The 23,360-nt window shown below is 54.1% G+C and overlaps 2 protein-coding genes across 3 annotated transcripts; both read right to left on the bottom strand.

Annotated features, from left to right (window-relative positions):
• Positions 1 to 1,593: 1,593 nt before the first annotated feature.
• Positions 1,594 to 4,336, bottom strand: TIGD3 (tigger transposable element derived 3). The gene is made up of 2 exons (XM_035013211.1): positions 4,279 to 4,336; positions 1,594 to 3,345 (listed from the first exon to the last, which is right to left on the bottom strand). The coding sequence occupies exon 2, from the start codon at positions 3,327 to 3,329 to the stop codon at positions 1,899 to 1,901; it is 1,431 nt and encodes a 476-aa protein (XP_034869102.1). The 5' UTR covers positions 3,330 to 3,345; positions 4,279 to 4,336; the 3' UTR covers positions 1,594 to 1,898.
• A 3,759-nt stretch (positions 4,337 to 8,095) lies between these two features.
• DPF2 (double PHD fingers 2) lies at positions 8,096 to 21,973 on the bottom strand. 2 transcript variants are annotated; one of them, XM_035013212.1, is made up of 12 exons: positions 21,867 to 21,973; positions 17,334 to 17,494; positions 16,401 to 16,508; positions 15,913 to 16,076; positions 14,422 to 14,514; positions 14,182 to 14,260; positions 13,629 to 13,670; positions 12,422 to 12,559; positions 12,167 to 12,295; positions 11,976 to 12,088; positions 11,051 to 11,132; positions 8,096 to 9,029 (listed from the first exon to the last, which is right to left on the bottom strand). In XM_035013212.1, exons 1-12 carry the CDS (start codon positions 21,896 to 21,898, stop codon positions 8,953 to 8,955), a joined length of 1,218 nt encoding a protein of 405 aa, XP_034869103.1. In that variant the 5' UTR covers positions 21,899 to 21,973; the 3' UTR covers positions 8,096 to 8,952. The 2 variants fall into 2 exon arrangements, with proteins under 2 accessions (XP_034869103.1, XP_034869104.1); XM_035013213.1 differs by lacking the exon at positions 13,629 to 13,670 and having other exon boundaries at positions 21,867 to 21,898.
• Between the last annotated feature and the right edge of the window lie 1,387 nt (positions 21,974 to 23,360).

Genomic DNA, 23,360 nt, shown 5'->3' with positions numbered 1-23,360 from the left:
TTTAAAGAGATAGGTCAGAACTGGGATGATTTCAGAAAAGGGACAATTTAATAGAGGTAGGAAAACTAGGATCTGTGAGGAAAGCCTGTAGGATTTGGGACATGGAAGACTGGCGGGCAGCCTCAGCACTGTTGTCAGGGGTGCCTGGTGAGTTGTCAGGGGTGCCTGGGTGGCTCAGTTGGTTAAGCGACTGCCTTCGGCTCAGGTCATGATCCTGGAGTCCTGGGATCGAGTCCCGCATCGGGCTCCCTGCTCGGCAGGGAGTCTGCTTCTCCCTCTGACCCTTCCCCCTTTCATGTGCTCTCTCTCATTCTCTCTCTCAAATAAATAAATAAAATCTTTAAAAAAAAAAAAAGAAAGTGAGTTGTCAGGGGCGCCTGGGTGGCTCAGCCAGTTAAGAGCTTGACTCTTGATTTGGGCTCAGGTCATGATCCCAGAGTCCTGGGATCGAGCCCCGTGTCCAGCTCCACACTCAGCAGGGAGTCTGCTTAAGACTCTCCTCTCCCTCTGCCCCTCCCCTCGCTTGTGTGGCTGCCCTGGGCGCTGAGTCCTAGACCGCAGTGCCCCCCAGAAAGCTGCACCACATTGGCTTGTGGTGGCCTATTGCCTTTTAGGCCACAGGAAGATTTTGGCCTGAGCTGGACTCCTCACCAGCCCGGGTCTGTCTGTGTCCATGGCCCATGGCCTTTCCAGGTAAATCCGTCCTTTTCAAGTCCTACTTCCCGATCTGGCTCAGGCTGCCCATCTCTCACCTGGACCACTTGGCCTCTCTCTGCCGGTAGCTCTCCCATCTTTGACCCACCCTCCATGTCTCAGTCATTCTAGAACCCCCACGAATGACCTTTCCCATCCTGACGGAGACCCTCAGAGCTAAGCAGCCCTCCTGCTCCCCAGGCCTCCCCATGCGCTCTGGAGGGACCACCTGCTTCCCCCCGCCACACCGTGCTCCTTCCCTCCGTCGGCCCCTGCGCCTGGACTGTCCTTTCCTCTCTGCCGGCCGTCCTTCAAGCTGCAGCTCGAAGCGCACCCCCGCCAGGAGTCTCCCCAGGCTCTGCGGGGCCACGGCACTTTGCACGCGCCTGGGTGACAGCCTTTAATCATGCTGGGCTGTCACTGTCTGCAAGGTCCTGCCCAGCGGGGACGCCATGTCTGCCACCTCAGCACGCAGGAGGCTTGCGGAAGAGATGCTGTGAAATGATCAGATGAACAAATGACTCTTCCAAGTTCTGGCTCCTTTCGGTTTCTCTGGACTGTCCCTAGCCTGGGCCCCCTCCTTCCTAACACCACCGTGCAGCCGCGACCCGAGAGCGGAGTCCTAGTGCCACAGGATGTCCCAGGGCGGTACTCGGGATCTGACTGTCAGCGGGTAAGGAGTCCCCATTCCCTGGGAGCCCTTGCTGCTGGAATTCTGGAAGAGGGGGAGTCCTGCTGGTTATCTGCCCAGACAGCTGCGCTGAGGCAAGCCTCGGCAGCCAATTTAAAGAATCTGAGTTGAAAGCGTTCGCCCTCCTCCCAGGAAATTAACACCCTGACCTCTTTTCTGATTAAAAACTTTATTTCCAGAAGCAGAACTGTTTCAAACACAGAAGTCGAGGGATCGGCCTGTGTGTAAAGCCCCAATTCCAGCTTCCCGAGTCCCAGCCTCCCTAGAGGGTCGGAAACTGGCGCTAGCTCGCACCCCATCTTTAGCCCCCTCTTCTCAGGGCTTGGACAACTTTCTCTCAGAGCTTAGACTGGGTCTCCCAGCTTGTCTCCCTTCTCCACCTTTCACAAGAGCTCCATTTCCACGGGAAAGAGGCCAGCCTCCCGTCTGCCTTCCTCGAGGGGGCGTTTCCATAGGAAACAGGAGAGGAGAGGCTCGGGCGAGCGAGCGGCGAGCGGGAGCAGCGAGCGGCCCTTCACAGGCAGCAGAGCCTCTCCACCTCCTCTTCACAGGCGTAGAATTTCTCGAAAAGCTCAGGGGAGGTGCTGTTGCACTCCAGCCACCTCCTCAGCGTGCCCAGAGCCCGGAGGGCGTCGGCTTTGGTGGGCAGGGGCTGCAGGCCGTCCTCTTGGCCCCCCTGCCCGGCCTCGGCGCCCGTCTCCTCTTTGCACGCTCCGGACGCGGGCTCCTCGCCCTCCAGGTCCACAAAGCGGGCAAACTCCTGGAGGCTCAGCCCGCCGGGGACGGGCGGCATCTGGGAGGCTTCGTCCGGGCACAGGGGCATCTTGCAGGGAGCCAGCCCTTCCTGGACGAAGCTGCTGACGATGAGCTGCGGGGGCACCTTGGCCCAGGCCGCCGCCGCCATGTGCAGAGCATCGAGCACCGTGATGCCGGCCCCCGCCTCGGCCAGCGAGATGCCGGCCCTCTTGCTCTGGACGGCGGCCAGCTTGCCCAGCAGACGGTGCCGGTAGTGGGTCTTAAAGGCCCGCACCACGGAGCCGGGCAGGGCCGGCGTGCCGCCCGCGGCGGCGGCGGCGGCGGCCGACAGGGGCAGGAGCCTCACGTGGCAGAGGCCGGGCAGGCTGGCCAGCTCCTCGAGCACGCGGGCAGCCAGCAGCAGGGTGACCCGCCGGCCCTGCTGGCCCATGTCCCGGTCAAACTGCGCCAGCCACTCGCACCAGGGGGTGCCCAGGTCAGGGTGGTAGGAGGCCGGCAGAGCCTCACTGCTGACTCCGGAGAAGCACGTGGGCGCGGCCCGGAGCCCGCTGACCAGCACCGGCCGCTTCTCGGTGCCTCTGCTGTTGGCGCAGAGCAGCACCCGCACGCGGTCGCAGGCGCGCCCCCTGCCGGGCACGGCCCGGTACAGCAGAGGCACCTCGGCGCAGCCGAAAACGTCCTCGGGGGAGAAGTCTTGAAGAGAAAGAGGGGGCTGCGCCCGGGACGTGGGGCCCGGGGGCGGTGGCTCAGGGCGGAAGGCGGCCGCCGCTACCGGGCGGGCCCCGAAGCCTACATTGTTCCGGCGCTTCCAGCGGACCAGCCAGCCGATGCTGGGTACAAAATCCTGGCCCAGGATGCCGGCCAGTTCCTTGGCTTTGTGGAGCAGCATGGGCCCCGTGACGTCCCAGGCCTTGGCCCGGGCAATGTGGTACCAGCAGAGCAGGGCCTCGTCGAGCCCGCTGTACTTGGACTCCCGCTTGCGCTTGCGCTCCCGGTTGGCGGTGCCGCTGCACCAGTCGGCCAGCAGCTTCTCCTTATTCTTGCAGATGCGCGAGATCTGGGGCTGGGAGACTTGGAAGCGCCGGGCCACCTCCGACTGGGACATCTGGGACTCATCCAGGAGTTCCAGCACCTGGATCTTCTCGGCCAGGGACAGGGCGTGAAGTTTCTTCTTGCTGCTCAGCTCCATGGCTTCTCCACGGCACCTGTGGGGGTAGGAAACAGTGAGCGGGGTCCAGATGGCCGAGGCCGGGGGGGACGGGCAAGGATCACAGAAACGAGAAGGTATGAGGACAGGGAAAGAGGCTGGTGTGTGGGAGAGACCAGGGGAGACTGGGCCAGCTGGGAGAGAGTGAGAGGGTGCACTGGGGAGGGTGTTCAGAGGGCTGGGCTGGAAGGAAGGGAAGAGCTAGGCGGAGGGAGCAGTGGGCTGGGCACGGACCAGGAGGAATGCCAGAGCAGAGCTGGGGAGGGGGTGGCTCACTGGTCAGAGGGAGAAGGAGTCTGGCCTGGGGTTGCGGGGGGAGAAGGATGAATAAAGCCAAGGGGACAGCTGCAGAGACAACAAAGGAGTATGGATGGGGGAGGACAGGGGACTGGGACTGAGTGGGGCAGGTGTAGGAGATAATCAGGGTGGGGGGGGCTGTAGTCCCTGGGAGGGGGAGAGGGATGATGGCCTGGGCTGGACTTAAATGATATTGGGGGCGGGGTGGCGAGTGGATGAGCTGAGTTGAGGTGACAAGTATACAGACGACAAAGAGGGACAGATGCGGGCAGAAGGAGCGAGGCTAATTTGGTGCTGGGTCCCGAGGAGTTAAGACTGGGCGGGGGTCCGGCCTGGAGAGGGAGAGAGAGTGGGAGCACGGGGCCGAGATGGCAGGTGCACAGGCGACAAACAGCAAGAGGGGTGAGGAGGCCGCGGGCAGCAAGAGGGACGGGGTGTCCCCAGAGGGGAGGGAGGTGGTCTGGGAGGGGTACTAGAGCGCGGGCACGAGCGCCTAGGGCCGAGGCAGGCCGGGAGCCGGGCTCCGCAACCTGGCCGGCCTCTCCCCACCTCGACGCGGGGTCCGTCGGCGGGGTGTACCCAGGCGCCCGCCCGCCCGGCCTCCCCGCCTTCCGGCCTCCCGCTCCGCACCCACCTCAGGCGCTCGTCCCGCGGCTCCCGCCCCTGCCCCGGCTCGGCTCGGCTCGGAGCCCCTGTCCGGGCGGCGACGGGAGAGCAGAGGAGGGACGGGCGCCACGACCCGGCGGGCGGAGTGGGCCGAGGGGCTCCGCGGGGGGCGGGGGGCGCGCGCGCGCACAGCAGGGGCCCGTGCGCGCCGCCCGCGCCGGGCTCTCTCCCGGCTGGGAAGACCGCGGTGCGGCCGCTCGGCTCCCACCCGCCGCAGCCCCGCCCAGGCCCCATCAGATTGGCCCTCAATGACGTCCCGTCCCGCCCCCAGCCAAGTCTCATTGGACGTCGCAGAAGTGGTGGGGCCCTCCTGGGGGCGGTGCTTCCAGCGAGACGGGCGGTGAGGCGGAGCCAAGACCCCGCGGGAGTCCCGGAGGCGCCGCCAGCAGCTGGGGCCTGAGGAGCCTCGGGGCAGCGCGGGGGCCGGAGAGCAGCCCCGGCTTCTTAAGGCCTTCTTGGCCGTGACCTAGGCAGTCGCAGCTTTCTCATCTTCCAAACAGGGCTAATACCGCTCACGGAGTGGTTGTGAGGAAAATGGACGAAACCTTTAAGCCACACGAAAGCTGTTACCATGGACAGCGCTGGCCTCAGGTTGATCTGTCCAGCTAGGGATAAGGGACAACTACCTACCTGCCTGGCGCCAGGTTTTTTGTTGTTTTGTTTTGTTTGTTTTAAGTAGGCTCCATGCCCAGTGTGGGGCTCCAGCTCACGACCTCAAGATCAAGAGTTGCATGCTCTACTGACTGAGCCAGCCAGGTGCCCCATGGCCCGTTCTGATTTAGGGCGAATAAGGACTAATTTTTATTAGTTTTGGTAACTGGTGGCAAGATTCAAGTTTCTTTTTCTTTTTTTAAAGATTTTATTTATTTGACACAGAGACAGAGATAGTGAGAGAGAGAGCATAAGCAGGGGGAGTGGCAGGCAGGCAGAGGGGGAGGGAGAAGCAGGCCCTCCGCTGAGCAAGGAGCCCGACGCCAGGCTCGATCCCAGGGTCCTGGGATCATAGCCTGAGCTGAAGGCAGCTGCTCAACCGACTGAGCCACCCAGGCGCCCCTCTTTTTTTTTTTTTTTTTTTTTTTAAGAGAGGGAGAGAGAGACAGGGTTGGCTGAGAGAGAATCTTAAGCAGGCTCCATGGCCAGTGCAGAGCCGACTTCAGGCTCCACGTGGGGCTGGATCTCACAACCCTGAGATCATGACCTGAGCCTAAATTAAGTCTGATGCTTAACCAACTCAGCCACCCAGGCACCCCACAATTCAAGTTTCTAAACTCAAGATCTAATACCAGTCCCTTCCTTAGCAACCTTTAGTCCTGCCTGTTCTTAGCAATTGAATGTAGGTATCTTTTTTTTTTTTTAAGATTTTATTTATTTGACAGAGAAACATAGCGAGAGAGGGAACACAAGCAGGAAGAATGGGAGAGGGAGAAGCAGGCCTCCCGCGGAGCAGGGAGCCCGATGCGGGGCTTGACCCCAGGACCCTGGGATCATGACCTGAGCCGAAGGCAGACGCTTAACACCTGAACCACCCAGGTGCCCCTGAATGTAGGTATCTTAACCTGCGGTCGAGTGCTCCCCATCCTGAACTTCAGCCTGCTTTTCCTCCTCCACTCCCAGCTCTGATGGGAAGCCCAGGGCCACAGATGAATCCCCATCTCTCTGCCTTTCTCACAGGCTTCCCTCCCCAGCCCAATCTGTGGCTGGTCCTTCTTCCATCCTTCTATGTCCCATCCTAAACCCCAACTCCTGCAACCCCTTTCCAAAGTTCTTCTCACTTATGCCTGCTACGGCATCTTTTATTTTTTTACATTTCTTTTTCTTCTGACTCCTAGACTACTCAGACACCAAGGATCATTGCTTTACTCCCTCTGCTTCTGGCCTACTTCCATGTAAAAGCCTGAGGACAGGGGATATGCTCTGTTACTAATAAAATTCCCAGCTCAGAGCACCCTGCTTATTTATTGAATGCAATCGCCCAGGCCACCGTCTTTCAGTGGGTAACAGTGGCTTTCAGGCTGTTTCAAAAAACCCTAAGGATTCCTCTGGGGGGGGGGGCGGTTCATAATTGAAATCTTGAAAAGTTTAAGAACTACAAAACAATTCTTTTTTTTTTATTTTTATTTTTTTAATTTTTATTTTTTTAAGATTTATTTATTTGAGAGAGCGAGAATGAGAGAGAGTACATGAGAGGGGGGAGGGTCAGAGGGAGGAGCAGACTCCCTGCCGAGCAGGGAGCCCGATGAGGGACTCGATCCAGGGACTCCAGGATCATGACCTGAGCTGAAGGCAGTCGCTTAACCAACTGAGCCACCCAGGCACCCACAAAACACACTTTCAAGTGAGATATAGAAGATCCATTACGGAGGCCGTCAACAATAAAATGTTGGCTCCAAGGAAAGGAGTCATTTTTTGTGCACATAGACATTCCCTGAGGAAGGTGGCCGTGCGGGTGTTTATGCACATGGCAGGTAAGGGAAGGAATGCCAGGCAAGCAAGGTCGAGGGGCCTCTGTGCTCCTCATGAACAAAGCTTTCACATGTCCCACCGTGATGTTCTTTTCTTCTGTCATTCTTTGGTATTTATATAACTAACCTTCTGAAATCCCAAATCAACCGTTAGAAAACTGTCACCACTTGCATATACAAGTCTAGCAGAATTACCTTCAAACCAACCAAAATATAGAAACAGGATGCTAAAGTTGATTTTAACTCAAGTTTTGTATTAATCAAAACAACTTCTCTTTTAGGAGCGCCTGGGTGGCTCGGTCGGTTAAGCGTCTGCCTTCAGCTCAGGTCATGATCCCGGGGTCCTGGGATCGAGCCCCGCATCGGGCTCTCTGCTCCGTGGGAAGCCTGCTTCTCCCTCTCCCACTCCCCCTGCTTGTGTTCCCCCTCTCTCTGTGTCTCTGTCAAATAAATAAATCTTTAAAACAAAACAAAAACAAAAACAACTTCTCTTTTCTAACAAGGAATTGTTAGAACATGAACTTACATGAAGAAATCAGAATAGGGATGCCTGGGTGGCTCAGTCGGTTGAGCCTCAGACTCTTGATTTCGGCTCAGGTCATGATCTCAGGGTCATAGGATCAAGCCCCAAGTCCGGCTCTGTGCTAAGTGTGGAGTCTGCTTGAGATTCTTTCCCCTTCCCTCTCCTCCAACCCCCACTCATGCTCTCTCAAATAAAAAAATCTTAAAAACAGGAAAAGAAATCAGAACAAAGGTCTCAATTTTATCTCTGCTTTACATATTGGACTTCAGCAAAAATTTTCATTTGGGATTAGAAGTTGTATTTCAAAACACTTAAAAACCACTGCCCTGAGGAAGAGAGTTTTAGGATGAAATGACTTTCTCAACCAGGAAAGGGAGTCAGGAGATAAACCACCCAGCAGGGAGTTCTGTGTAAAAACGTTTATTTGTACTAATGTTTGGAATACAGGAACTAAAGAAAGAAAGACACCTCAACTCCAAAGCGACAGTGAATTAGGGCCTGCCCACAGCCAAGGGGAAGGCCACTCCAGGGGGTCCTGGTATGGACTATCTCCCCCCACTACTTCATGTCAGTGTCACCAGGCAAAAAACTGAGGAATCAGGGTGTGAAGACCTTACCAGCTGCTAGCGAGCGTGCAAGGGAAGAAAGGGATGTCTATGTGGCTTCCCTGTGACCCAGGGGCCAGGATACACAGAGCAGGAGGCAGAGACCCCCAATTCAGTCAAGGGCAGGAGCTGAATGTCCAGGTCCAGGAAGAACAAAAAGGGGATTTCGGAGGTAGGCTTTTTTCATTGAGTTAAAAAACAGGCACATTATCCAATGTCTCCCTGTGGCCCCCAAGCTGCTGGCCTGGCCCCCTGATTCTTCCCCTCTCCCCACAAAACCAAAGGGAATAAAGGGGGGGAGGCAGAAGACAGGAAATTCCAAGGACGGGGAATGCTTCGGTCATTAAGAGACCGCCTGTGAGCGAGCCAGGTGAGCATAAGGAAGAATCAGGTGAAGCTGCGACTCCCCCTGGGGTGGGGTGGGGTGGGGTGGAGTGGGTCAGGGCAGAGCGAGGAAAGTGACCAAGAGCATCCTGGCTCGGGCAAAGGATCCTGGGTAGCAGGAAGAGAGGGCTGGGGAGAGCCGCTCTGGGGGAAGAAGGCAGCGAGGCTAAGCAGCACAAAGGGCCTGGAAAGCTCCTTGCAAGCGCTGCCTCAGCTTGCTCAGTTGCTCATGCCCAGCTGCTCCTGGCAGAGGCCCTGGTCTGGCTCGCCTCCAGGGGAAGGGAAAACCCTGGGGACCAGAGTGGAGGCAGAGCTGAGAGAAAAGTGAGCTGCTCTCCCACTCTTTCTCGGAGGACACTGTTCGAACCCTGTAATCGCCAGGGCTGGGGCCCAAGGCAGGCAGAGTGAATGCACTTCACGGAGAGCAGTGAGAAGCTGGGTCACAGGTATGCCTTGGGGCAGTATGCTGCTCCATTCTCCCTGAGGGCCTAGGCCAGAGGCGGTCAGAGCTGCCACCTCTGCTTGGTGCTGCCAAAGGCGGGTCGGCACGACCACCCGCGGTTATCTGGACTTGTGAGAGAGGAGGAGGGGAAAGGTGGGTATGAAAAACAAGAGAGGAAGAGGGAAACAGCCCTAGATGTATGGGGGGAGCGGGGGTGGGGGGCACATCAAGAGGAGTTCTGGTTCTGGTAGATGGAAGCTTTCTCCTTCAACAGGTCCAGACACAAGTGGCAGCTCCAACTTCCTGCAGAGAAGCAGAAGCGGGTCAGGACGGGTCCTCTACCACCCACTCCCCACACCTCGCTTCCAGTAGCAGATCAGCTACAGGAAGGCTGGGAGATGTTCTGCGGTAGCAAAGTTTCACGGTTATCCTGAGCTAGAAGAAGCCTTTAGGGCTTCAAATATCATGAAAAATAATTCTCAGTGGTGATGAAAGAAATCATCACCTGGAGGCCTACCTCCAAATACAGACTCCTAGACCCTCCTGGCCCTCTTAAATCAGAATCTCTAGGAGGGCCTGGGCAGATAGAACTTTTTAAAGCATCTCAGCTTTAGACTTGTGATTACAGAAGAACAGACTTTGTTCTCATGGCCCCAAAGGTCAGAATGAAGATCATGAATAGTGGTTCTAGAGAAACCAGTTTTGACTCCACATAAGATAGCTTTCTGGGAAAGCCATGGAAAGATGAGATGGGCTCTCCACCATCACTAGGTGTTTGAGAAGAGGCCAAGGACCCGTGACAGGAAAAGGGGGTGAACTCTGACGTCCCAGTGTGTTATGATCTATCTCTCAGAGTAACTGGGAAAAATGTCCCTTGCAGAAAAATAAGTGTTTCATACTTTGCTTATTAATATTTATTATGGTTGCATTCTTCTGTGTTTTTTTCTTGAGAAACAAAATTAGTCCTCAATGCCTCAGAATTTTAAGTGTAACTGTCCATCTGTGTATGTGGACGTGTATGGGGGAAAGAATCCACCCCTTTTAAAAGTTCTTCAGAGACACAGGGCTCTCAAAATGTAAGAAGGTCCTTTCTAACCCAAAGGTCAATACCACAGGGGCTGGCAGGCTTCTCTGTAAACAGCCAGCCAGAATGTTAAATATTTTAGGCTTTGTGAGCCACATACAGTCTTGGTCCCATGTTCTTTTTTTTAAATCTCCTTTAAAAATGTAAAAACCATTCTTGGCTTATGAGCTATACACACTAGCTGCGGTTGGATCTGGCTTATGAATGAGCTGTAGTTTGCTGACCCCTTAGACTTAAGAGCCTAGACCATCTCATGGCTTCTAGAGGATTCTCCCTCAGCTGCCTGCAGCTCTTCACTGCCTCAGCCTCTGACAGTACTTCAGTAGGAAGGCCCTTCTACAGTTCATGTAGAATTCTGTCTGTAAATTGGTATTTTATGATTAAAAAAAAAAGAGAAAAAACAGAACACACTACTTCGCCCCAGAGTAGATTTATAAACTGGGCATGACAGACGACAATAGCTCTGTGCTCGCCTGCAGCTTCCAAAGGACTCTCAGACTTTGTTCGTGTCTCCTTTCCGGGCGGGGGGAGGACGGGGGGACGACGACGACACAGCAGTGTGACCTATATTACAAGTCAGCCTAACCACACAGTGAGACACTTTCTCTTGTCTGTAATGCTGGCCCACATCCTTTGTGTACAGGAAAAGCCACTGGGCATTCACATCCTCCTGAGTAAGCTCCTGAATTTCTGTAAAGGAGGAGTTTGGGCACAGAGACCTGGCTGGAGGGGGACGGGCAGAGAGACAGCCACTTTCTGGTGCCGCCACTGGTTTGGCTGAAGAACTTCTGCAAACTTGGAGCATTATTAAGCGCACTACTGGAGGGGCAGACTGACCCATTCAGGCTCCAGGTTCCATACGTTTCCAGACTGGGCAAGGGAAGAGGGAAGAAATGGACACTCAAGCCCGTCACATTCAAAGAGCTGATACCAAAGCCTGACATCAGACAAACTACAAACTGAGTTTCCTGGACTGGCTGGAGGGAAGCAAACCACTCCTTGGTAACTGTTTTCCGCTCAGCACCAGTTTTCTCTTTGGCTGTTGATGTTCTGCATTTCTAAATGTACCTAACGTGCAAACGGTAAACCCTCCAAGCTGAAATGCCAGGAAAGCATTCTGAGTGAAGGCAAAGTGTCTATGCCCTGATTTGAAAACATACTTAAGAGAACGTCCCGTACAAGGGATTTTCCAAGTCACTAATATGATACTTGTTCTGCGTAAGAGATCAGGGCAACCTACCTTCAGGAGGCTCAGACATGGACGGGGTGAGACAATACATATGGTAGCCACGGTCACAGTCATCACAGAAGAGCAGCTGGTCCTAGAGGAGGCAAGATGGAAGAGGAAGGGGCAGGTGAGCGACCAGTGGGCCTCAGGCAGCCCACTGGGGGAGGGCAGGGTGGGAGCTTCTGTAGACGCTGCTACTCCTTCCAAGAGCGGCGGGGCAGGTGGCAGGGAAGCGCAGACTCAGGAGTTTCTGGAGGAACTTCCCCACCCGGACCAAGTGAGTCACTGTCATTCCACCGAACCCCAACACTTTCGGAACTCAGCTCACAGCCTCCACCCTTGCCCACTACATTCTATTCTTCACAGAGCAAACTTCTCTTTTAAAAATGTTAAGACAGAGCACGTCACTCCCAATTAAACCCTCAGGCCTGGCGATGCCTGCCTTCTAACCCCTGCTTGTACTGTGCTCCAGCTGCAGGGAGGCCCCAGCCGGCCTGTCTGCCTGAAGGCCCCTGCCCTCGTTGCTCCTCTTCCGGGCAGGCTGTGCCCGCAAACCCTCTTGGACTGGCTCCGCCGCATCATCCGAATCTCAACCCCAAACACCACCTCCTCGGAGAAGCCAGCTCTGACTATCTACGTCAGGTACCCGGCGACCCTGCCACACCGCTGCTGTCCTTGTCCTCCCGGCACGCCATAAAGCCGTCGCGCCTTTCCCGGCTCGCTGCTTGTTCCCCGCAGGAGGGCAGTTCCACCAAGGGAGGGACCCCCGCTGGTCTTGTCTGGCGCCCTGAGTGCCCGGAAGGGCATCTGACGCCGAGCTGGTGCTCTGGAGACACCTGCCAGCCAAGTGCTCCCGGGGGCGCTGGGGAGGGTCCGGCTCCCCCCTGGGAGGCAGCTGTGGGCCGGGGGCGGTGGGGGGTGGGGTGGGGACACGCACGTCGTTCTCGGAGGTGCCGCAGATGTTGCAGCACTTGCACTCGATGCACTGCCAGCGGTAGGTCTTCACGGCCGCCATCATCACTGGGGTGAACTGCAGGCAAGATGGGTGGCCTGCGGGCGGGGGAGGGGGTGTCACACAGGCGGCGAGGGACTCCTACGGGGGACTCTGGGCCCTGGGGCTGGAGGTACCTGAGCGGCCGCAGTCAGAGCAGGACACCAGCTCCTCGGGCTGCCCCGTCTTCTTGTTGATCTTGGAGTCCCCCAGGCAGAAGTCACAGTAATTGTTGGGCAGGGCCAGTCCGTCGGGACCCTTCTTGGCTACGGAGAGGAAGAGAGCTCCGACGAGGCTCACGGGGGGCCTCTAGGTACCCAGCAGCCCCGCGGGGAGGGCGTTCCTCGAGAAGGTTGACTCCCCCTTGCCCCGCCTCCGACGCGTCAGCTTACATTTCTGCTCCTCCGACCTCTGGGAAACCGGGGTGGGCGGCTGCGAGTCTTCCTTGTCCTCACCCTCCTCCTCAGCCAAGTGGGAGTGGGCGTAGTGGTAACTGAGGCCTGGTCGGTTCTTATAACGCTTTCCACAAACTGAGCGGGAAAAAGATGACAGAGAAAGGTGTCAGGACCCGAGGTGTCAGGACCCGAGGTGTTAGGAAAGGTGCCACACATCCCCGCCGCCCCCTCCAGCTATGGGGCTTCGCCTGAGGCAGAAGCGACCACCCCTGCCCCCATCGGCTCTGTCTGCGACAGGCCTTCAGTGCCGGCCACCTGCCCTCACCTCGGCGAGGAGCATCAGGCCCTGGGGCTCTCCAGTTTCCGTGGCTCTTGCCTCTGTTAAACCCCAGCCCACAGCCACCTCTGCTCTCCCACACTGGCTGTCTGGGAGGCTGAACCCTGGCCCAGTTACCACTTGCCCTGGGAATAGTCTGGGGAGCTCCAGGTCAGGAAGGGAGGGGATTTTCTAAAATCTTGTTAATATGGCAGGAAGGAAAAAAAGGTAAGGAAGAGACTCCAAACTTTTTTACCTCTCAGTAAACGTGGGAAGCTCAAGCTATTCCATGTATACCACAGAGCTCATCTCTGCCCAATGAGGATAAAGGAGTAGGGAGTGGATCACTTGGGGGATCACCTATCAGTAAGTCTGCTGGGGTCTCTGGCCCCCAAGGCAATTCGAAGACACTCCCACATCAGTACCCTGCCCAACTCCCCGCCACCTAGCAAGGAATGCAGATCCGCACAGGGCATCTTGTACTCTTAAGCAGTGCTCCCGAGAAGAGCAAGGGGGCCAGCAGGGAGGAGTGGGGGAAGGATGGGAGGAGGTGGTGGGAGGGTGAGAAGCATTAGCTGACCACCACGTGTCTGCTCTGGGGAAGGGGAAGCGGCGGATCTGTTTGTCGCGGGTTCCTGAGAACGCTTTGGAAGGCACCCCACGCAGCGGGCCGAGCAGCCCCGGGAGCAAGTCTGGGGGAGACAAGCAGTGGTAAAGGCAGCTTCCAGGACTGTGAGGAGTGGAGCACAACAAAAGCCCACTGCTCCGATCCCCATGCCATTCCAGAGATTTTTACACTAGCACCACAGGACATGAGGAAGGTGGGAGAGACAAGGGAGGAGGGAAAAGGGACAGGAAAACCAAAGTCTGAAAAGTGGAGAGAGCTACCTCTCTGGGGCGCTTTCGAGGTATGCTTTTGTTTGAAACTATCTGAAAGACAGAAAGAAAAGTCATGAGAAGAAGGCCTTGATACGCTTGAGACAGGAGCGGCAGCAGCAGGAAAGCGGAGCAAACGAGAGAGAAGCCAGCGGCGATGGTGCTCCCAGGGCGGAGGGACAGAAGTGGGGCGAGTCAGAGAAAAGGGGGAGAGCAGACACTGAAAAACTCGGTGCTGGACCCTGGGGGCCCTGGCTTGACTGAGCCAGCAGACCTGGATGCGGTCTATCAAGGGGCCAGTTCTGCCTGCTGTGTGTGCCCCTGGCCCCAGCACCCCACCCCAGGGGACAGCAGAAACCTCTCCCAGAGCATGCAGGTCCCACCCATCGGGTAGCAGAGGCTGGGGCCTCCCAAGGGTCTCAGAGGGAACCAGTCAGCAGGCAGGAGAAAGCATTCAGGCCTTTTGTTACCACTCTGAGCAAGAACACAACCCTCCCTCCTCTCAGATCCTGAGCAGGGGCTGGGTCCAAGGCAGGGACTACCCACCCACTCGTGAGGCACTCACTGTCACAGGCATAGGGCTTGTCCCGATCCTCCAGGATGGAAGCATCAAGCTTCTTACGGGCACTGCCCACACCTTTACCCTGCCAAAAAACCAAAAAGATGCCCTTATTAAGATGTCTAGTTCTGAGGAGTAAACTCTCTGGGAAGTGGCTGCTAATTTCACTCGAGAGGAAAAATGGCAACAAGCAATAGTGCAGGGGGCTCTGCAGGCTCCCCAGTAGGCAGCGCCTTGCCTCCTCACCTTGGATTTCCCCTTGCCCCGACGCTTGGGAGTGTCTTCTTCATAGTCTTCGTCATCCAGGTCATCCAGGAAGTCATCTGGTTCTAGGATCCGCTGAGTGGACAGGAGGGTTACGATGGGCAGATACAATGTACGCCCAAAAGCTCCCCCGCGATGGGCCTGGCCAAGCCACCCAGAACCTCCTCCATGAGCCGGCCCCTCCACTCTGGCCTCGTTCCTCATTGCTGCCCTTCAACACCCTAGAATCCTATTGCTTCTCTCTTCAATGCTTTGGGTTTTCCTTCCTTTGTGCCTCTCTTCCGTTGCTCTCCTGGAGTGCCTTCCCCACCATCTCCAAGGGGTCGACTCCAATGCCATGTTTTCACAAAGTCTTCCTTGGTAACCCAAGTAGCCATGCCCTCTCCTGCCTCTCATCTGATGCCCTAGGAACACACTACGAGTGGCTCCCTTCTTTCACCTCATTTCTTAGATTACTTTTTAATGTCTATTTATTTTTTTTTTAGTAATCTCCACACCCAGCGTGGGACTTGAACTCACGAACCCAAGATCAAGAGTAGCACGCTGTACCAACTTAGCCACTTCTTGGATTTAAATTAGAGCTCTGACACCCAGGTGGCTCAGTCGGTTAAGTGTCTGCTTGTGGCTCAGGTCATGATCCCAGAGTCCTGGGATCGAGCCCCACATCGGGCCCCCTGCTCTGCGGGGAGTCTGCTTCTCCCTCTCCTACTCCCCCTGCTTGTGCCCTCTCTGTCAAATAAATAAATAAAATCTTAAAAAAAAAAAAAAAAGAGTTTTGTTGCTTACTTGTGTGGGCTTATAGGAGGTTTATTTTTCTAACTTCTCTGCTTCAGCTTCCCTGTATGTGAAACAGGGGCCACGATACCTACTTTGTACGGTTTAGAGACTAGAGAAAATGATGGAAAAGCACTTAGCACAGTGCCTGCCATATTTTTTAGCTCTTATTATTTCTGTGTATAGTTTTATCTTCCCTGTTGGTAGGGACCAGGTCTGCTTCACCCATGTAACCCCAGGCACCAAAAAATATCTGTGACAGAAGAAGATAGGGCGCCTGGGTGGCTCAGTTGGTTAAGCGACTGCCTTCGGCTCAGGTCATGATCCTGGAGTCCCGGGATCGAGTCCCGCATTGGGCTCCCTGCTTGGCAGGGAGTCTGCTTCTCCCTCTGACCCTCCCCCCTCTCATGTGCTCTCTCTCATTCTCTTTCTCTCAAATAAATAAATAAAATCTTAAAAAAAAAAAAAAGATGAATGAGGGAGAGTCTGCACTTAGAAGGAAAGGAACAGGAAAAACTGGATACTAATAGCAAAGCCAGTCAGTACTCAGTGCTAATGAGGGAATGAGCACGAACAGAATCCCAGGGGCCTGCCGCCTGGCCCAAAGCTTCTGCTTCCATTCTGATTACTGGGTGGCCTCTGATAAAGAGGAGGCTGGTTTCCATCAAAGCTCCCTTAGCCACAGTGTTCATCTTATACCTTCCGTGCTCGACTGTTGGTCACAGGAAACTCGCCCAGGCTGTCATCATCCACTCGGGGATCTGGGGCACCTCGCTTCTCCAGGGGGTCGGTGCGCAATAGAGCCTCTAAACTACTGCCGTCTTGAGAGATCAGCCCCTCTTTCTTCAGGGTCTGGTCTGTGTCTGCAGGCAAGGTCAGGATGAGGCGAGGCTCAGAAGGGCTGAAAGCAGACCGCTCTGGGTCTACACAGTGCTAGGCCAGCCATGGGCCAGTCACTGTCTTTTGATCCCTGGCTGCCCAGGAACCAAGACACCCCAGTTTACTTGGCACCGTAACTTATCTGTTTACCTGTCTCCTCTATTAGACTGAGCTCTTTAAAGGAAGGAATGACATCTCATTCATTTTAGCATCTTCAGGATCTAGCACTGGGCCTGGTACGTAACAGGTGATTAACAGGCCTTACATGCAGCAGGCCATACCCCTGCTCAAGGAGGGGTGTGCTTTACCTGGTTTAATAGATGGGAAAGAAAGTCTTGGATCCTCAGGAGGGTGGGCTCGCCGCTTTTTCCGCCAGCGCCGGGCAGGGTAAGAGTATAGCTGCCCAGAGGCCAATCCTGTGGAAAAAAAGAAAGAGAGAAAAGTCAAACCCTAACCCAGTCCTAGGCAATAATATCAAACACTTTATCTAGAGGAGTAGCACCCCCCCACTCCCCACCGCCCACTGAGTTCTACAGTGAGGGAGGAATATGGACAGTGAGGGCCTGGGGGTAGGAGGAAGGACAGTTTATGGAAAAGACAAACATATGTAAGCTTGGAGCCTTGGCTATCACATTCCCCAGAAGCCCAACGACAGCCTCAGCAGGACAGTCCTGCAGAAAACAAAATGCTGGTATGAACCTGTCTGCTTCATCCTCCCTGGGCTTCTAATCAAGGCAAGACTGTATTCATCCATGCGTGGAAAGCAGTAAGGAAAACTCTCAGCTGGCTCATCACTTAAGATGAGGAAGCTTCAGGAGCGCCTGGGTGGCTCAGTTGTTAAGCATCTGCCTTCGGCTCGGGTCATGATCCCGGGGTCCTGGGATCGAGCCCCACATCGGGCTCCCTGCTCAGCGGGAAGCCTGCTTCTCCCTCTGCCACTCCCCCTGCTTGTGTTCCCTCTCTCGCTGTGTCTCTCTCTGACAAATAAATAAATATCTTTAAAAAAATAAAAAATAGGGCGCCTGGGTGGCTCAGTCGTTGGGCGTCTGCCTTCGGCTCAGGTCATGATCCCAGGATCCTGGGATCGAGCCCCACATCGGGCTCCCTGCTCAGCGGGAAGCCTGCTTCTCCCTCTCCCACTCCCCCTGCTTGTGTTCCCTCTCTCGCTGTGTCTCTATCAAATAAAAAAAAAATATGAGGAAGCTTCTTCCTTCCCTGTGCTCCTGAGTCTGAACCCTCACCTGGGCCCCGGTGTCGCTTTTCCATCCAGATATAACAGTTGCTCTGGGCTACTCCAGTCTGTGAGTCCAAGAAAGGAAGGCGCACACTGCGCTCAGCACAGAGGCGGGCGTTATAATTGTGGCACTGCTCCATGGCATCTTTGTAGTACTGCTCCCCAAGGCTGCAGGAGAGACAAAGATCAGGTGTGTGTGTGTCAGTGCAGGGCGGGGCTACCCCTCTCCTCGCCATCTGCTTCTTTAGAAGGCTCAAGGGACCAGGAGACTGTGGCTTCAGTCCTATTTGCCTCCATTTCTGCCTCATGGGACACCACACCCCTTCACTAAGCCATTATGAGGAGAGGCACTTTATAAATAAATTACCATCAGGAACACATGATCTCTCATGTGCCTACTCAGATTTAAGCCTAACCCACAAGGACAGGGAGAAACTAATGTTCATTCTGTGCCTCTCTTGAGTCCAGCCCTGTGCTAGTCAAGATGCTGTTTCTCTTAACCCTCATGACTCTGAGAAGCACACGTTAGCTTCTTTTCACAAATGAGGAAGAGTTCAACAAGGTCTGGGGCCCTTACTAAAATATATTTAACAAACTACAGCACGTCTACACAATGAATTTCTATTAAGCCATAAAAAAAGAAGGAAGCTCTTCATGTGCTGATCTCAAACAATCTCCAAGATGACAAGAAAAAAAAAAAAAAAAAGCAAGGTACAGTGCTGAGAAGTGTTACAGGATGCTACCATTTATGTAACAAGAAGTGGAAAAGAAACTCCCGGCCTCCAGAGAGAAAAACTGGGTGACTGGGAGGGAATTTCTTCCATATGCTATTTTATATCTTTTGAATTCTGCCCTAGGTACAGGTTTCTCCCACTATCTGATGGTGTACTTTCTGGCACTTCGCTTTTATAAAAGACCTACGTTAGTACCTCTTTTCACTAACCAAAAGAGATCCAGAGAGGATTTTTGCTTTTAAGAAGTAGCAATTGCTTCTTTGCTTTATGCCATGTCAGCTTATGAACAGTTTCATAAGAACACTCTACTTTTGGATAGTGGGGGGAGACCTGTATTTAGCCAACTAATTAATTCTATATGCTAATTTTAAAGTCAATGGAAACCATCTGAAAATACCTGAACTTCCTTGAAGCCTACTTTTTTCCTGAGTGCCATTAGACTGATATAAAACCTGTTTGCTTGGGGCGCCTGGGTGGCTCAGTCATTAGGCGTCTGCCTTCGGCTCAGGTCATGATCCCAGGGTCCTGGGATCGAGCCCCACAGCGGGCTCCCTGCTCAGCGGGAAACCTGCTTCTCCCTCTCCCACTCCCCCTGCTTGTGTTCCCTCTCTCGCCATGTCTCTCTCTGTCAACTACATAAATAAAGTCTTTAAAAAAAATAATAATAATAAAAATAAAACCTGTTTGCTCATAGGCCCATCCGAGGCCCTTTTCCATTCTCACACCATCAAATTATATAGGAAAGAACCCTCTTTCACTCAAAAGACTCGGTCTGAAATCTAAATCAAGAGTAAACCTTTAAGTGCTTTAAAAAGCTGGAAAACTACACAGTGCCAGGAGTTACCTGATTCTAAGAAGCATGTATATAGAACCAACCTTGTTCTCATCCTCAGGGTTGAACAAGCACATTAGTATTGGAACTACAGTGATTCCTATTTACATATTCAGTCAATCTTAAATAAACTGAGGGCAGAGGTGGTTTCTTTCCCACAGTATCCCCAGTACCCATGAAGGTGTCTGGGACATCCTGACTTGACTTGGGAGTAAAAAGACCTTGCATGGCTGCAAGTCACCACACAAATGTGGACATTTAGTCAGCCCATGTGGAGCTCAGGTTCCTCTGCTAGACTGGGGAAGCCGGACTAGATAAGCTCTAACGACCCCTAGCATGAGAAGCTGGACAGTGAGTCTCTGTTGCTTCTGTCCATAACTCAAGCTACACTGACAAACCCATGCTCTGGAATCGAGGGGGGCTTTCACAGAGCAGTCACAATAGACCACTTAGGCATAGCTTAGTATGTTCCCAAGCAACTGAAAAAGACACACCACACACAAGGCGATGACAACACAAGACGGCCTGGCTTGATTCAATGAGTGGTAATGACTGTAATTTGAGGTAAGCATGAATCTTGTGTTGGAGAGTGAAAAAAAGGGAACAGGCTCACATTAGCTGGCCTTTAGGAGGCAGCCATGTCCTCACCACACAGAGGAAAATTGGATAAACAAGGCCGAGTGCAGCAGCTCCTTTGTTTCTGCTGATGGGAATGGATACTGACACTGTAAGTCAAATGGAAGGAAGGGGGAGATGGGCTGAGGGCCGCAAAGTCAGAGCACGGAGGCTAGAATTGGTTTTGGGGAGAACAATGAGAGACGTTCTATCACAGCACTTGCGAGTTAAGTGGGATTTCAGAAGGTGGTGCAAACTGTCTCGTGGGAGAACTGGGAATGAAACACATAGGTTAGGGGGAGAGAGGATCTAATGAGGAGAGACTAAGAATGAGAGAGAATTTATAAATAGGAAAATTCTTCTCCCAGAACAAGATGCAAGTCAGAAAAGATGAGCTAGTAGTCCTGACCTCAATGTATTACCTCAGCTGTTCAAAAAGCAAGCACATCACGATCAAGAGAAGCTCCAGAAAAGTATCTCTCTCCTGGGTGAGAACGTTACAGGAAGAACGGAAGCCCCTTCTTAAAGGGCAAGTTCTGTAGGGAAATGTATTAATTGTGGTCCACAGCCTCTGCAGCTAGAACTGAGGAGAAAGTTGGCTTCTCACTCACTACTAGTACTCAGGAACCAGTGACTGGTGACCCTCACAATCTCTGTAGTTCCTTTAAGAGAAATAAGTCGTTCTCTGTTGAAAGGGGCAACTCCTCTTTTCTAGCACTACATGAAAGGGTTGGCAACTCTATTTCCCCGAAGAAAGTCTTCCAACATAAAGTCTCATTACCTGTTAATTCTCAACCTAGGGAAGTCTGACATTCCCCCAGTACAGTAAGATTTCCAAGGTAGGAGCTCTGATTCTTTTCCGGGAAGCATGAAACCTGTGTAAAACCTCCCTTTACAATGGGATTGGGGTGCGGGGGGTTAGTCAACAAAGAGAAAGGCAGGGAAACAAAGAAAGAACATCTGAGTCAGGAAGGATAACTATATAAATGGTAGATCAACAGCGACATTTCTAAATTGAGGGAAATGTCAGCCTGAAGAAAGAGCTGGGGGAAACTGGAGTGGGCAGATCAGAGAGAAAGATAATAGTGTTGGGAGGAGGGGTAGCTGAAAGAGGCAGCGGGATGGAGCTGAAAGCAAGTTAAAAAAAAAAAAAAAACAAAAACCCACAAGAGGAGAAGAAGGCACTTAGCTTAATGGAAGTGGGAAGGCATTCTCAAAAGAAAGGGCTCCAGGCGGGGAGGGGGGGGGCGGTGGGCAAAGCAATGTACTCTTTAAAAAGGCTCTTGGGAAGAGTGGGGGCTCAGCCCACCACAAAGGGAGATGAGAAGCTGTAAGTCCCTCAGAATAGTTCCCAAACCTTTATCTTTGTCATCCAGTCAAAATCCAAAAGCCCTGCCTGGACAACTGGTCACCTCTCAAATTTCCTACCTCTGCACCACAGCCCAATTTACCCACTAAAAAGAGCGTGCTCTACTGGCCCACCAGGCATGAACCCCCTTCAATCTTCTTCAGGGAGAAGGCTGTTGAATCAAGTCCCAAAGCATCTTTAACTCACAGCCAACAGACCACTCTCCATTCTTCCCAACCACCATTACCTTTAACTTTGCTCGAAACCTGACCAGCACAAGGGGACTGCACAGCGCGCAGCCTGCCGACCTAGATGCCCCTCTAGGCTGCAGAGGCGTCCTGGACCGCTTCCGTCCAGTTCCCGTTTTTTGGTGGCTGGACTGACCGGTGCAAAGGTCCTCTGCCCTGAAGTTCTTTCCCTTCTGTATCTGCTCAACAAATTCCTCCCAATAATGTTTCTGGTCCTGGGAATCAGATACTCAAGACCCCCACCCCCACCCCGACGTCAAGGGGCTGTTAAAACAAAACAGCCCCGCGGTGCTTAACCGCACAAGGGCTGCTGAGCCTGTTGCTCCAGGACCGGCCGCGGGCAGCGGATTGGGAGGGGTCGGCGCCGGGCTTCGCGGGGACACGGGTCGGTCCCGGGTCCGCCCTCAGCCCGGCCCCTCCGGACCGAGGCGTCTGGTCTCGGGAGCGCACCCAGACTGTGTTTCTCATACGCAACGAGGGCGCCATACTCAGGCCGCCGTAAGCCCGAAGGACCGCTCTACCGCACGGCCCCGCAGGGAGGCTGCCCGTAAGGGGCTCCCGTGTGCCCCCCTCAGGGCCTCCACAAGTTTCCAAAGAAGCGCAACGTCTTCTTGGAGTCTCCTGTTGCCCTCCCTACTAGGAGTCGCAACAAGGCCTTCTCGGGTACGTCCTTCCCTCCGCCCCGTCCTGTCCCGCACCGCCCCCTACTCCCAGGCCCATTACAAGACCTCCCGGCCTAGGAGAGAAAGAAACGACTACTCACAGCTTCACTACATTTTCTACCACAGCCGCCATCTTCCCTGCTCCTCTCCCTCAGGCCGGGAGGCCCGGAGCCCTCAGCGCGCAGGCGCCGGGACCGCACCGGGGAACCGGTTTCCTCGTTCCTCTGCGCAGGCGCTGCCAGAAGGCGCGCGCCCGAGAGCGAGGCACGGAGAACAGGCTTCGTGACAGTCCGCCCGGGCCAGGGAGCCGAGGGAGCCCGTTGCGCAGGCGCGACGGCAGCGGGCGCGCGCCCCGAGGCTCTTGCGGGAGCCGGGTGTCTTCCATGGGGAGGGCGGGGCCAGAGAGGGAGGACCTGGCCTGGTGCAGAAATGAGAGGATTGATGGAATGAAGATGTTGAAAACCGGAGACCCAGAGATGGGCTAGATGGAGCATATACGTTCTGCTACCTCACCGACCTTTAACCTTGTGGTTTAACCCTTTGCCCTCACTCATGGGCGCGGGGAGGGAGCTGTTGGTGGGTAGCAGAAGACAGGAGTGATGCACGATCCACCTGGGGCCCCCATCGTGTGCCCATTCAAGGAGAGGAAAATTAACGTCCTGAACTGGGCAGTTCTTTGGCCTGAATACTGGAGCCTTGGCAAAAGTTACCACCCCTTCCCGCCACCAAACCCAGCCACCAACCTCAGTGATATCCACTCCACCTCCCTTGCTTCCTACTTTTGTCCCTCCACTTAGGCTCTGAAGAACTTTCCTCCCGCAACTATCCGTAAATCTTTTGTACCACTCATTTCTCCCTCACTGTGGAATCATGCAAATTCATGTACAAACATGGCTTAATATCCTCTTAAAAAATCAGAGCCCTTCCTTCAGCCCATGGTTGCCTGGGATTATCACCCCCTTTCTTTCCACCCTTTCAAAGCAAAGTTTCTGTTTACCCTCCCTATCTCTGTTGACTTATTTCCAAGTCAGTTTCTGCCCGGTTTAATGGCAATTTTGTTCCCACTGGTTCATTGAAAGAGGTCCTAACCAAGACACCATGACACTCTGACCATTCCCTCCTTTTTCTTTTTTTTTAAGATTTAATTTATTTATTTGAGAGAGAGAGCATGCGCAGGGGAGGAGGGAGAAGCAGAGGGAGAGGGCCAAGCTGAGCGTGGAGCCCAATGAGGGGTTGGAGGGGGTTGGATCCCATGACCCTGAGATCATGATGTGAGCCAAAATCAAGAGTCCAATGTTCAACCCATCCAACCACCCAGGTGCCCCACATTCCCTCCTTTTTCAAGCTCTTTTCAGGGTCTGAGATGAGCATTTTCCTGGCTGTGCTCTGAACACACTGGCAGTTCCTTCAGCCTCTTTTGCTGATTCTGTCCTTTGTTCCACTTTTTTTTTTAAGATTTTATTTATTTATTTGAGAGAGAGAGAATGAGAGACAGAGAGCATGAGAGGGAGGAGGGTCAGAGGGAGAAGCAGACTCCCTGCCGAGCAGGGAGCCCGATGTGGGACTCGATCCCGGGACTCCAGGATCATGACCTG

This window comes from Mirounga leonina, unplaced genomic scaffold (genome assembly GCF_011800145.1).
Source record: "Mirounga leonina isolate KUSES-001 unplaced genomic scaffold, KU_Mleo_1.0 Mir_166, whole genome shotgun sequence".
NCBI classification, from domain to species: domain Eukaryota; kingdom Metazoa; phylum Chordata; class Mammalia; order Carnivora; family Phocidae; genus Mirounga; species Mirounga leonina.
Note: the sequence above shows the minus strand (reverse complement) of the source record. Positions and strands in the feature narration are given on the sequence as shown.

Excerpts from the sequence above, each read along its gene's own strand:
- TIGD3 (XM_035013211.1), bottom strand. The coding sequence starts at position 3,329 with ATGGAGCTGAGCAGCAAGAAGAAACTTCACGCCCTGTCCCTGGCCGAG.
- DPF2 (XM_035013212.1), bottom strand. The coding sequence starts at position 21,898 with ATGGCGGCTGTGGTAGAAAATGTAGTGAAGCT. Across the intron at positions 14,261-14,421 it reads GGGGCAAGGGGAAATCCAAG|GGTAAAGGTGTGGGCAGTGC; the intron begins GTGAGGAGGCAA and ends GTTTTTTGGCAG. Across the intron at positions 11,133-11,975 it reads GCGGCACCTCCGAGAACGAC|GACCAGCTGCTCTTCTGTGA; the intron begins GTGCGTGTCCCC and ends TGCCTCCTCTAG.